The sequence below is a fragment of the Scophthalmus maximus genome, chromosome 8 (assembly GCF_022379125.1).
Source record: "Scophthalmus maximus strain ysfricsl-2021 chromosome 8, ASM2237912v1, whole genome shotgun sequence".
Classification (NCBI taxonomy): Eukaryota; Metazoa; Chordata; class Actinopteri; order Pleuronectiformes; family Scophthalmidae; genus Scophthalmus; species Scophthalmus maximus.
Genome location: NC_061522.1, coordinates 20,080,339 through 20,093,445, shown reverse-complemented (window position 1 = coordinate 20,093,445; position 13,107 = coordinate 20,080,339). Strand labels below are relative to the sequence as shown.

Genomic DNA, 13,107 nt, shown 5'->3' with positions numbered 1-13,107 from the left:
GGGGTGGGAAATGGTGCATTTAATAAAAGTTGAATCCAACTGAGGTAATCAGGAACAAAAATTACAAAGAAAAACCAGAAAACATATATATATATATATATATACACACACACACACACACACACACACACACAAGAGGAGTGGAGATGATTGCACCAGGTGAAACACATTAGGGCGGGGCAGACAATCACAGAAGCGGGAAACACAAGAAGTAAAATGGCCGACAACAAGAGACTGGGGAACATGGGGGGACTTGTGAAATTGGCTTAGGAAGTTTCCTAAATGTTGACGTGACCCGGACCCCAGTATTTCATCGGCGGACATGATGGCAGCTGTTCGGATTCTCTAAATGCGTACGAAGAGAACTTCAATGCTTCCTTTCCTATCTCCTTTAGCGTAGGGTTCACTGGAGATATAGACGCCCCACAATTCATTGCGGCAGCGATATTTAACGTGACGCCCTGATGCCCGAAACGTAAACGATTCAATCCGAAGTAGAAGTAGAAGAAGTAGAAGAGACGCACGTCATCATGTAAATTACTGTTACATATGAAGCAGTTACATTTGAAGTGGAGACAATTGCGCCAGGTGAAACACATTAGGGCGGGGCAGGCAATCACAGAAGCGGGAAACACAAGAAGTAAAATGGCCGACAACAAGAGACTGGGGAAGAGGACGCACATGTCAAAACCACACGGGTAGACACCAAACTCACTATAAAACAACACACATGGGGTAACAAAAGGTAACTCAACTAAAACAGAGACGCGAGGAATAGGTAAATCATAGCATAACTAAAGAATCACTTTCACCACAGGTAGTGGTTTGTGTGGAGTATTTTTGGTGCACCAGAGGCCTCGGGGGCCGTAAAGATAAAACACCCAGAGGAAAGTGTGTAAAACTAGTAGAGCTGCAACAGTTAATCGATTAGTAATCTATTACTAAATTAATCGCCAGCTATTTTAATAATCGATTAATCAGTTCAAGTATTTTTTATTTGGGGGGAAAAGTCCAAATTCTCTGATTTCAGCTCCTGAAATGTGATTATTTTCTGGTTTCTTTGCTCCTCTATGAGAGTAAACTGAATATCTTTGGTGCGTGGCCAAAACAAAACATCATCTTGGGGTTTGGGAAACCATTTCCATAAAACCATCAATTTCACCATTTATGACATTTTAGGGACCAAACAACTTATCGATTAGTCGAGAAAATAATCGACAGTTTAATCATTTATGAAAATAATCGTTAGTCGCAGCCCTAAATACTAGTCTGACTGACTAGGAAGTATTTGACCGACACCAAATTCATTCAGTTCATTTCCACATTTCCCCCTCATCCTCCACACTCGTTTGTCGTCCTCCATCCCTCTCTCTTTGCCTTGTGAACGGAGGCACCGCTGTCCCGGCCCGATAATGCATCGCTGAGCCGGTGATAAGAAGCGGGGTGAGTGAGGTTTTACAGCTCCGCGCAGACACTCCAGATACAGCTTGATTTAGTAGCGCCGGCGCAGGACAGAACCAAAGGCCGTAGGATTTATGTTCTCGGAGGATGTCATTTGTTAATGGAAGAAGGCAGTCGTACAATCCGCCGCCCGTTTGCTCACACGGATTCCTCTGCCTTGTGTTTGACGCGTTCATGGAGAGGACGAGGACGTGATCCCGAGATCCGGACAGTAAAACAAGGGCACTTTCTCGACTCAGATTTAAGTACAGAACTTCTTCTGTGGTCGCGCTGACACAAAGCCAGGTCAGGGTGTCTTGACCTCTCCGGCAGCCGACGGTGAAGTGACCTCACCGTGTACCTCGGCGGGATCGGTGCCTCGCGCCCCGTCGCTCGATACGAGCCTTCCTCCCTCCGTTGTGCTCGCAGCAGTCACCGAGTGCGATCATTTCCAGCGGGTCCCTAATCTGATTTATGGAGTCCCGCTGACCGCCCGCTCAACTCACTGCTCGGTCCCTGCAGTGTGACGCCGGCGCCAACACACACACACACACACTGATAGAGGCACGTGTACGGCCCATGACAGAGCCGAAACAGATGTGATTAATAAATGTGATTAATTACATCTTTCATTTTCTTTATTCCGCTCCTTCGGGAATGAGATGCAACAACATGATTTTCTACAACCAGCATGCACGTTCTGGAAAACGTTCCAGATTCCTCTGTAAGCGAGCCATCCCATTTGTTATTCCCTGTCCGTCTGCAAGTCCTCACCCCAACCTCCACACACACACACACACACACACACACACACACACACACACACACACACACACACACACACACACACACACTTCTCTACACTACATGCATTGCAAGCTCAGGTTTAGGGCCAGACATTCCACTCCGCTCCAAATTATTGACCTCAGCTGCTCCGAAAGGGGTCGGCGGTAGAGGAACTCGCCGTCTGGACGTGCCCCGCCTATGGAAAGCATGCATCCGTACGTCTGAGACACCATCTCTAACTGTTACTGATATAAAGCACGTTGTTATTATTATCATCAGCTTGAATGAGGCCATGGCAAGGGGGAGGTTCAGCCCGTAGAGGGAGCTGTTTGATATTATTGTGCAGGACAAGGGGGAGAGGGGTTGTGTTTGTGTTGGTCAGGAGACTTAGAGTATTCTAAGTAGGTCACACTCACCCTTTTTCCTCTCATAAAGATTTAGTTTTTTTGTTCAAACGAACAAGACTGTTACGATAACATTTCACTCACTTTGCCTATTCCCCCCCCCCCCCCGCACCCCTCCTCCTCTCCAGAAGAGAAGTATGTGACGATACAGCCGCACGCCAGTCAAGGGAAGGATGAAGTCAGCTTTGAGAAGGGGGTCACCGTGGAGGTCATCCAAAAGAACCTGGAGGGCTGGTGGTACATCAGGTGAGCAAACGCTTACGATCCCCCGCACAGTCCTCGCAGTGGGCTGCACGAGAGAGAGAGAGAGAGAAATGGAATCTGTTTCATTTCATCCCGTTCCAAAGCGAACGAGTCCTCGGAGGGAGAGTCGTCGCTTAGTGCCGTGATCAAGACAGCGGTTTCCTGCAGCTCTCATTTGCGTAATGGCTTTGAGAAGAAACCATTAACATATGGCGCTCTCCACAGATCGACTGGCTGTTCTTCCTGGGACTTCCAGCGCGTACGTGTGTTTGTGTTGTTTACCCAGCCAGTGTGTATTTCCTGGCAGTTGCTTGATCCCTGTATCCCCGGGGGAATAAGAGTGGAGCTCCACTGCACAGCAGATTGCTATCACATGCTTCCTCGTGGCATCGCACATATACATGCAAATGCAAGTTAATAGTGTGCATGCATATATATATATATATATATATATATGTATACACACGCATGTATATATGGTGTGATATTTGTGGTAGATGGCCAACATGCATACACAAACTGATACTGCAGTCCGAACGAACAGCTCGTCCGCTCCTCGGCCGTCACCGTCGACGCACAGCCAATCGTCTCGGAGCGCGTTGTCCGACGAGAAGTAATCCTCCAGATGTATTTCTGAGTCATGCTCCTCTCACTGGGCACTGGGTTTTTTTTGTGCAGCCAAGACCAAGCATGGAGCATTTTCTTTTGTTTTGCTTGTTTTGTTTTTTAGTTAGGGGGACTCCTCGTGGTCGCAGTTGGAGTGCCTGTGCGATCACAACTCTTTTGTGAGCAGGAAATGGTCCACACCCAGAGGCAAATGACTCTGTTGCATTAGGAACATTGCTTATTGTTTCACTAAGCACTCTAAAACGACTCATTTAGCATAACAACAAATGTTGAAATGTGGGGAAGCAGTGTCTCCTTGCATATATTACGCCGTCTGCTTACTTGCCTCCGGCGGCCTCAAGCCTCGCTAGAATTAGAATAGTGTCTCTCTCTTTCCTTTTTTTCTCCAATACGCGGCAAACTCACTCGGTGTATTACATTGTCTAATGCAATTGAAGTTGTTTCTTTCTTTTTGCCGTTGATTATAGTTCCGACAAATTCATTGCGCTGTCTGAAAGGGCTACTCGGTACACAGAACAGACAAAATCACACGAGAGAGGCTGAGATTTCTTGATTTTTATCCCCAAGTGCGGGCCGACATTTCACAGAACACAACCAAAAGCACACTTGGGTTTGATTTGGTTTTCAGATGGCCCATGCCAGCTTTCAAACGCCACACGCCCAGATTATAAATCTAGGCTTTCTCCTGTCATGTTCAAGCCCATGATAACAGCTCAGGAGTTTTTTTTCTCACCCACAGTCGCCCAGTGCTTGCTCATCGTGGGATTTGTTGGGTTTTCCCGGTAATATTGACCTCACTATGTAGTGAGTGCCTTGAGACGATGTATGTTGTGATCTGGCGATATACAAAGAAAATTGAATTCAATCGAATTGATCACTAATGACACTTCAAGAGGAGTAAACTCTTCCGTGTAAAATTGGTGCAATTCCCCTTAAGAATGGTGTAAATCATGGGAGAACATGGAAGGAGCAGGTCCGCAAACTACAATATTAATCATTCCTTCTTAATGCATTGCAGATACTTAGGGAAAGAGGGCTGGGCCCCGGCCTCATACTTGAAAAAGCTGAAGGAGGACTTCTCCCCGCGCAAGAAGACCCTGACCGGCCCCGTGGAGATCATCGGCAACATCATGGAAATCAGCAACCTCCTGCAAAAGAAGTCGGTGAGCGAGAAGGACATTCAGACGGACGGCGAGGGCAGCACCACGCCGGAGCGCCACATCTCCAAGTGCGAGATCAGCCTGCCGATGCCCTTCAGCTCCGAGATCAACGCCGAGACGGGCCGCAGGCTGAGCGCGGGCCGGGACACCAACAGCCCGTGTCTGGGAATCGCAGCGAGCGCCGCGCTGAACGAGAGCAAAGGGAGAGGCGAGCCCGGCTCCCCGGCTGTTGCGAGGGTGGCGCCGCACAGAGTGGAGATCGGTGAGTGTTTGCGGTGCGCTACGAGACAGTCGAGCTTCCTGCCCCGGGGAATGCATAAATGCCCCGTAGGTAAAAAGGGAGGAGGATTTTTTTATGAGACATTAAGATCATGTCATTTCTCATTTGTGTAGGCTTCGATGCTGTAGGTAAGCTACATGGCCTGAGTGTCTAATGATGGTGGTGATGATGTAATAATAACACTTGGCACGCTAGCCTGTGAGGCCGCTTAACATGGGATGTTAGAATTGTTTGCCGTGTGAATCCACTCACATACTGTCATGACCCGTTTGTGTTTCCAGCATTGTGAAGGATGGAGCACGTCAAAGTGTCATTACACCGTAACGAGCTGTCATTTTGTTTGTCAGGGTCTCCAAATCTGAGACAAAAACCTCCCCCAAGGAGAGACACCAACTTGGTAAGACACTTCACAAGCCACCGCTTCCTGCAAATACCCAAGAGAACGTTCTTTAATGTCACCGTGTTGTTCAACAGACAAAAGGAGCGTCACAGACGAATCAAAAGAATGTTCTTGCACATTTCCAACACTGGTTCCGGCAGATTTTTTTTTCTCTTTCCCCCAAAACAAGTTCATAGCGAATAAGAGCAAACAAATGAAAAGAAAGTTGTCATTGCAACCATCATACAATGTACTTATTACCAATATTGGAAAAAAAATCTCACCTGCGCATCCCAAACATGAACACGGACATTGGCCAACGAAGGGAACACCAGGATGGTGAACTCCCATCTCGGAGAGCACCATCTCTCCGTGCAGATTAGATCCTAGAGCGTGTGCCCTGTTTAGAACTTAAATCTATCAAAATTAATTCCCGCACCACTGATACTGGTTACATCCACGTTGTCAGTAACCTCTGACCCCATAAAGACAACACACACACAAACCGTTGCAGCTCACAGGGCTGTGAGTGTGAGCGAGTGTGTGAGAGTGACTCTCGCACCTACAGATAGTCTTTACAAATCAGACAGTCTATTGATTCGTGAAGGAATGAATCAGCAGATTAATCAATAATTGAAATACGCAATAATATTTTGCAGATGGATACAAAGTACACCAAAAGAACACCACCTTAGTGTAGTGCAACGGTGAAATCCTGCTTGTACATTAATGCAGGAGTAGGAATGATCTAATGATATGACATATAAGACTAGAAACGTCTCACTAACTTGAATTTCTTTTTGTTGTAATACTTGCATATTTATACCAGAATTTCCCAGCTTGGGATGAATAAAGTATTTATCTATCTACCTTTACTTCACGTTTTCAATGCAGGACTATACAGTGTGGTATATTTAGTAAAGTATCACTGCTGCTAAGATGCAAACTAAAAGAACAAAAAAATGCAACTTTAAAAATTGATGATAATACTAATCGTAAAATACTGTTTACTGTGAAACAGTGATATTACCATAATGTGAAACCCAAGCAACCACTAAAGGACAGTAACAAGTACAATTTCATCTTTTATTTCTTTACTTGAATCTATTACAGCGCATACTTTATATATTCTACAGACTGTGACATTATTACCGTGTGCAGTCATATCTCATATCTTGTAATAACTGACTGTGTGTTCTTTGTGTCAGCTCATTGTGGCGGCTCGTCTGACCTTCTTTTTTGCTGTACAGGGATTCCAGTTACCTAAGCCACCGGAGCCCCCTGCTGTGGAAGCCGAGTATTACACCATAGCAGATTTCCAGTCCTCGATCTCGGATGGCATCAGTTTCCGTGGAGGACAAAAGGCTGATGTAAGAGGCTCGATCGACATGGTTGCCACTGAGATGAGGCAGTCTCTCCCCGTTGCATATTGAATATGTATGTCCCCAGATGCACAGGGAAGCCGAGGCAACGGAGACACGACCTTGGAAGTTGTGTTTGAACATGATGAAGTAGAGAGAAAGGTCTCTGCGGAGACTCAGGTGGAGTTGACAACATAGACTCTCTGAGGTTTTCTTTTAGTAAAAAAAGACCTCGAGACGATGTGTTATCTACGACGGCGTATAAGGACCATTGCAGTGGAAAAAATATGGAGCCGGGGCAGGGGGAGGGGGGTAATATTCTGAGAGAAAGACTAAATTTTCCAGGAAAATGTCGGAAAGCTGTGCTTTAATCGGCCTCATTGTTTTATACAACTAATCTGCAATCTATAAAATGTATGTCCTATTGTTTTGTGACCAAGAGTTGGTGGTGGGAGGGGCTCTTTTCACTTAATATGCTTAATTCTTACATGAAAATACTGAGTGAAATTTAGAAAGAACGAAGAACGCGTACAAGGTCCGATGACGTCCTTGCATAATAATTAGCCATGTGGATTTACGTTCGGCAGAGACGGGGGGGCTGCTTTGTTTCGCCAGCAGCTACATTTACAAGACTTGGCCAAATTTGATTGAAATTTGACAGCTTTCGTTTGAACTTGTTTGTAACAATTAGCTTTTTGCAGAGTGGCGCACTGTGTTTGTGTCTGACAGCGGAGGTGAACGAGAGACTACGTGCAGACAGAGCAGATTGAAATATCGCTTCTCTACTAAAAAAGCGATGTAGTTCCTTGACAATTCCTTTAATCTCGTAGATTTGTGAGTTTTTTTCTCATAGCTTTGCAACTTTTTTTCCCCGAGAATACCCGAGTTCGTACTCTCGTAAATTTCCGACTTTAATGAGGGAAATTCTGTGTTTTATTCTCGAAATATTACCCCCCTCCCCCGGCTCCGTGTTTTTTTTTTCTTCCCTACAATGGCCCTAATACGCCGTCCCTTGTCAGAAATATTGTAAAAGAAGTCCTGTATTGTGATGTAACAATCAATTTTCATTCACGGTAGTTACCTCTTAGTCAGTCAAATAATTCAGCATGTTTTTCTTCATGTCCTTTTCCTGAGCCTAACCCATTGCAGTCGCAAGTTTGACAAATGTTTAAGACGATTTTTTTTTTTACCCTCATTGTGTAGGTGATCGAGAAGAACCCTGGAGGCTGGTGGTACGTGCAGATCGGAGAGACGGAGGGCTGGGCCCCGTGCTCCTACATCGACAAACGCAAGAAACCCAACCTCAGCCGACGGACTAGCACCCTGACCCGGCCCAAAGTCCCGCCGCCAGCGCCGCCCGTTAAAAAGCAAGAATCTGAGGAGGCCCCCCCCCCCGCGAACTCTGCCTCCAAAGCCTCGGAGCCGCCTAACAGGCCTGTGTACGAGGAGCCTGAATATGATATTCCGGCGGTTGGATGCGAAGGTGAGTCCGACACGGATTCTTTGAGGGATGAGCGTTGCCTGGACGGGAAGATCAGCAGCGTGGTCGGCGATAAGTACCGCAGCTCCCCTCCCTCATGCAAAGCCTCCCCTCCTGTCCGCAAGGCGTCTCCTGCTTTCAGTCGTCGGAGAGCCTCCTTCAGGTCAGTGGAGGAGGTTGCCAAAGAAGAGTGTATTTACGAGAACGATGGCTTCAGGCAAAGCGGTGGCGCTGAGCGGACCTCGGCCAAAGGTTCCAGTGAGCCCAACTCCCCGAAGAGTTACCACTCCTCCACCGTCCCACGAAAGCCCTCTGGATCCTCGCCTCTGGCCGGCAGGCCCGTGAAGACGATGACGCCCGAGATGAATCGTAGGAGTCAGACTCTGGGCAGACACGTGGATGTCGGCCGCAGGTCTCAGGACAGCAGCCCCCTCTCTTCATCAGATGAATTGAGCAGAGGCCCCAAGAGAAGCCCGGCTTTCGCCCGGGACGTGGAGCAGAGAATAGGTCAGAGCCCCTCCACCAGACCCAAGCCTTCCGTCAGGCCCAAACCCCTCCTGACCAAGTCAGAGCCGCAGAGTCCTGAAAGGATGGACATCAGTTCTCTGAGACGGCAGCTGAGGCCCACGAGTCAGTATCGCCACAGCGTCAAACCCTCTCGCGGGGACGACTCCGAAACGGCCTCGGTTATCTCATCGGAGGACTCCGTGTGTTCGCGCAGCACCTCGGATCTCTCCTCTGTTTACTCCAAAGGGAGCCGGGGCGACTCAGACGTGGAGGGCCCCACTCTCTACCGCTCGCTGGACGTCTACAAGAAGGTCCAAGACTCTGAGATCAGCTTCCCAGCCGGAGTGGAGGTGGAGGTCCTGGAGAAGCAGGGGAGCGGCTGGTGGTACATCCGTTGGGGCTCGGAGGAGGGCTGGGCTCCCTCCTACTACCTGGAACCCGTCAGACACGCGGGCGACGCCAGCGGGATGGACTCAGACGGACACGGGAGCGGCGGCAGTAAGTCCAACAGCCTGGAGAAGAACGAGCAGCACGTCTTGGCCCTCAATAGCATCAACATTCAGGGTCTGACGCCGCAGCACCAAGGCCTGAGGAGGAATACCCCACCGATTCCTTCCAAGCCTCCCGGGGGCTTCTCGAAGCCCTCTGGGATGGTCAACGGAGGCGTGCGGATGAGGAACGGCGTGCGCCAGGTGGCGGTGAGGCCGCAGTCCGTGTTCGTGACGACGACACAGACCCCAAAGGACGCGCACTACATGACGGGGTCCCTGAGGCGAAACGAATCGCTCGGCCGAAGCGATCACTACAGATCCGGTTCGGCCACCCTCGGAGTCCGGCGGAATGCCTCCTTCAGCACCGTGCGGCCACATGTGGTCGTGGAAAGCCAGACGCGGCCCGCCGAGCGCTCCAGCCTGGGGTCCTCGGGGAGCGCGTTCAGCGCGAGCAACGTCCAGGAAGCCCTCAGCAGGGTCGGCCAGCGCAACGGCATCCCCGTGTCCACCGTCCGGCCCAAGCCGATAGAGAAGAGCCAGCTGATCCACAACAACCTGGGCAGGGATGTGTACGTGTCCATCGCCGACTATCGCGGTGACGAGGAGACTATGGGCTTCACCGAGGGCACCTGTCTGGAGGTGTTGGAGAGAAACCCCAACGGATGGTGGTACTGCCAGGTGCAGGACAGCCTGCTTCCCCGCAAGGGCTGGGTCCCATCCAACTACCTAGAGCGGAAGAAGTAAAGCCCACCCTCCATCCTTCCCCCTCACCCGCCGTCCCACCTCCCCCTTTTCACGATGTCTCCAAGGGACACGGTTGACATCGCTCCTCCTTGAATGTTACCCCGCAATCTCCTGTAAGCAATATGTCCTCGACAATGTACATTTATGAAAAAAAAGACTGTGTAAAAAAAGAAAGATGTTTTAATCTGATGAGAAAAAGGACACCTTTAGTGCTGGTTTACTAAAATGTATTCAAGGAGAAGTTTTAAAGAGTTTAGATGTTTTTGCCCGGGTCGCAGTGGGAGACAGAGTTGCGGGATTGTTCACCCTGGTGGGAGGAAGTTCGAGGACAGTGTCTTTGAGGTATGGAATGAGTTGATAACCTCTCAAAGAGGTCTGCATCATGCGATACAGACGTTGAGCAGGGTAATGGCAACGCCTATGCCTGCCCATCGCTGACTATGATGGCCAATAAGTGCCTTTTGTATCCGATTACCGGATCAATGGAGGCTCCAAACGGTGGACGGCAAAACATGACATCAACCAAATCTCTTCAGAGTGCCATAGGCCTATGAACACCACCGATAGTGTTCGCATGGCCGAGACGGAGCTGCACGATGAAGTGCAGCGGTTCAGTCTGAAGCGGTCTAATTGGTTTTCAACACACAGATGAAAGAAACCTCGGTTCACCAGAGAACTTATTGGTTTTTTTTTTTTAAATCATCAACCAAACAAGAACAACATCTGAGTCTCTTCGTCAGTCATTTTTATTTAGTTTCATACGTCATGTTCTCTAATGTCTTCTTTAGGGAAATATTTCTGCTTTCTTGTGACATCTGTTTGTACACCAACAGCCTTGAAATGGAAGAGTGGAAGCTCCGGTCTACCGTCGTGAAACCATCTGACACTGGCAGCGCAGTAGGTGCTCCAGTTAGGCGTAGTTTTGACAAAATATGTTTATATATTAATATAAGATGTAACTATCTATCTGGGATAACACAAAAACCCAACAAAACCTGTGAAACTTGAAAATAACATTTATTTCCTGGAAGATCAATGCAGCTTCTCCAGAACCAAACCACCTCATATGTGTGGGTAGTAAATACCCTTTTAAAAATGAAAATAATCAGTTTACAATTAGCATAGGTTTAGTGTAGTGTTTGGAACAATTGATCTTGTATATATATTTTGTCTTGTATTCATATAATTTTACTGCTGTTGCGGAGTTGTATTAGATAAATACTGGAAATGCAGTGAACTAATCGAATCCCAGGGAATATTTGTATAGCGTTTAGCCCAAAATGTGATCAAACCAAAGAGAAATATCTTTTCATTGGCTTTTTCTTTTTTTTCTCTCTCTGTATATTTATTTATGGTACAAAAACAAGGTTTCTGAACTGTAAACGTTTTCCTGTCAGTGCCTGGAAGCACTTGATACATTTTCTCAAATATTGATCCATTTGAAAAAAGGCGTTGACAAGTAAACTATAGTCATAGTTTTGACATCAAATAGACAACAACATAGTTTATTATCTTCTTTCAAAGTTTTGGCTTTTTTTTTTCTCCATTTCCTAAATTTGTTAGGTTTCAACTCACGTAATTTAATATTTAAATTAAACTCAGCTGCCACTAAGAAATAAAGACCTCGTTACATTTGCAAATGTGAAATTCCGAGCTGAAATCCAACTTTCAAAATTCGAATGGCTGATGTTCAAGACTGCTGAAATACATTTTCTAACGAACGGCGTCGCGAGACTGAACACTTAACTTTTGATTATGTTCCTGCTGGACAGTATGATATTTTAAACTAAGTACAGTACCTGCTAGATCGCAGTTATCTATTTTAGCCAAATCATATTTGTTTTTTGTTTGTCTGTTACTTTGTGATCACACAGTGGCAATAATGAGGAACGAAGTGGTTCAAGTTTTGTGAATTAGTGCACTTTAAAAATTGATCTTATGGTGCACTGATGTGAAGATGCAGTAACTCCTCAGCATATTATTTATTTGATAATTTTTTTGTAATTATTTAATGTCTCTTTATAATTATTTTTTTCTCCCTGACTTCAGATGAGGTGAAACTTTCAGTCTTTTTGAGTAGAATTTGAGAAACAGAGACCTCTTGTGGAATGTCAAAGGTACTACAACACGATTTTTATTTTCATGCAATCTGCCAGGCTTATGTATCGGCCGTCTTACCTCAGTGCAATAAGAAATGCACTACTGGTCAGTGAGTCTCCCCAAAAACTGTACAGAAAATTAATGTTTTCTCTTCTTTTTTTAAAAATCTCAGTGCAGCTAAAAATATTTTTGTAGCACGTGTTTTTTATTGGGGAATAATTTTATTTTTTGAATATTCAAAAAAGTTCCCTTTTTTCTCTATGCTGTGTGCTGCAACTTTAGCGAATCATGGGCACTTCCTTCGTCTTTATTGTGCGTTACATAATGCCGGATTTTAAAAATATATTTATTATGGATAGTTTTATATCTTATCATGGTTGGACAATCACCAAAAAATTACTGTATGCTTCTATACAGATGTTATTGTTTAATCAATGGGTCCACAGTCTCTAATAATGTGCAAAATGAAAAATTCAAAAATATTATAATTTAGTTGATTATGTGAGGTACTTGCATTTAATTTAACATGCAATAATTAAAGACCCATAAACTATAAAGTTAAAAAAAGTAGTCAGTTGATATTCGCTGTGTGGCAAAAAGCCCTCCATCCCTTCCAGACGAAGGCATTATGTAAATGTGTTGCATCACTTTTAACATTTTTGCTCCAGCACATATTATTATTATTATTTGCATATCGCTTTGTTTGATCGAGCTGAACTCACTTGCAAGGGAATCGTTCTGTGTTGGAAGATACATTTAGTTTGTTTTAGCATCTATCTTTATTCATGCTTTTGTTTTCATTGTTATTTCCTCTTATGCCCCCCATGTTGTCAAATTCTGAAATGTTACCTGCGAGGAAATGTGCAATAGATGAAAAAAAAAGAAAAAGAAAATGCATCATGTTTCAACGAGAGGAAAAAATGACCGCAGGTCTAGAAAAACGTGGACGATGCCATTGTGTCTGTGGGGAGTCGATGTTGCCATTCACGGGCTGTCCCCCGTGATTCACAGTCATACTGTAGTCTGTCGGACAGAAGCGGGACGTGAGCGGCTCTAGAAGCATCGGAACACTCATTGGACCAAAGCAGCCGCGCGTGACTCTTCG

At 46.1% G+C, this 13,107-nt stretch overlaps 1 protein-coding gene across 10 annotated transcripts in view; it reads left to right on the top strand.

The window, feature by feature from the left end:
* The window catches only part of sh3pxd2aa (SH3 and PX domains 2Aa), a 101,041-nt gene extending 88,151 nt beyond the window's left edge, over positions 1 to 12,890 (top strand). For 7 of the 10 annotated variants that reach the window (XM_047334127.1, XM_047334124.1, XM_047334126.1 and 4 more), the window contains 6 exons: positions 2,759 to 2,876; positions 4,519 to 4,922; positions 5,054 to 5,068; positions 5,288 to 5,337; positions 6,570 to 6,689; positions 7,884 to 12,890. In XM_047334127.1, the coding sequence (XP_047190083.1) occupies positions 2,759 to 2,876; positions 4,519 to 4,922; positions 5,054 to 5,068; positions 5,288 to 5,337; positions 6,570 to 6,689; positions 7,884 to 9,902 (2,726 nt within the window). In that variant the 3' untranslated portion in view covers positions 9,903 to 12,890. The remainder of the gene's footprint in view (positions 1 to 2,758; positions 2,877 to 4,518; positions 4,923 to 5,053; positions 5,069 to 5,287; positions 5,338 to 6,569; positions 6,690 to 7,883) is intronic. The other 3 variants (XM_047334125.1, XM_047334131.1, XM_047334123.1) reach the window with 1 other exon arrangement.
* Positions 12,891 to 13,107: the final 217 nt, after the last annotated feature.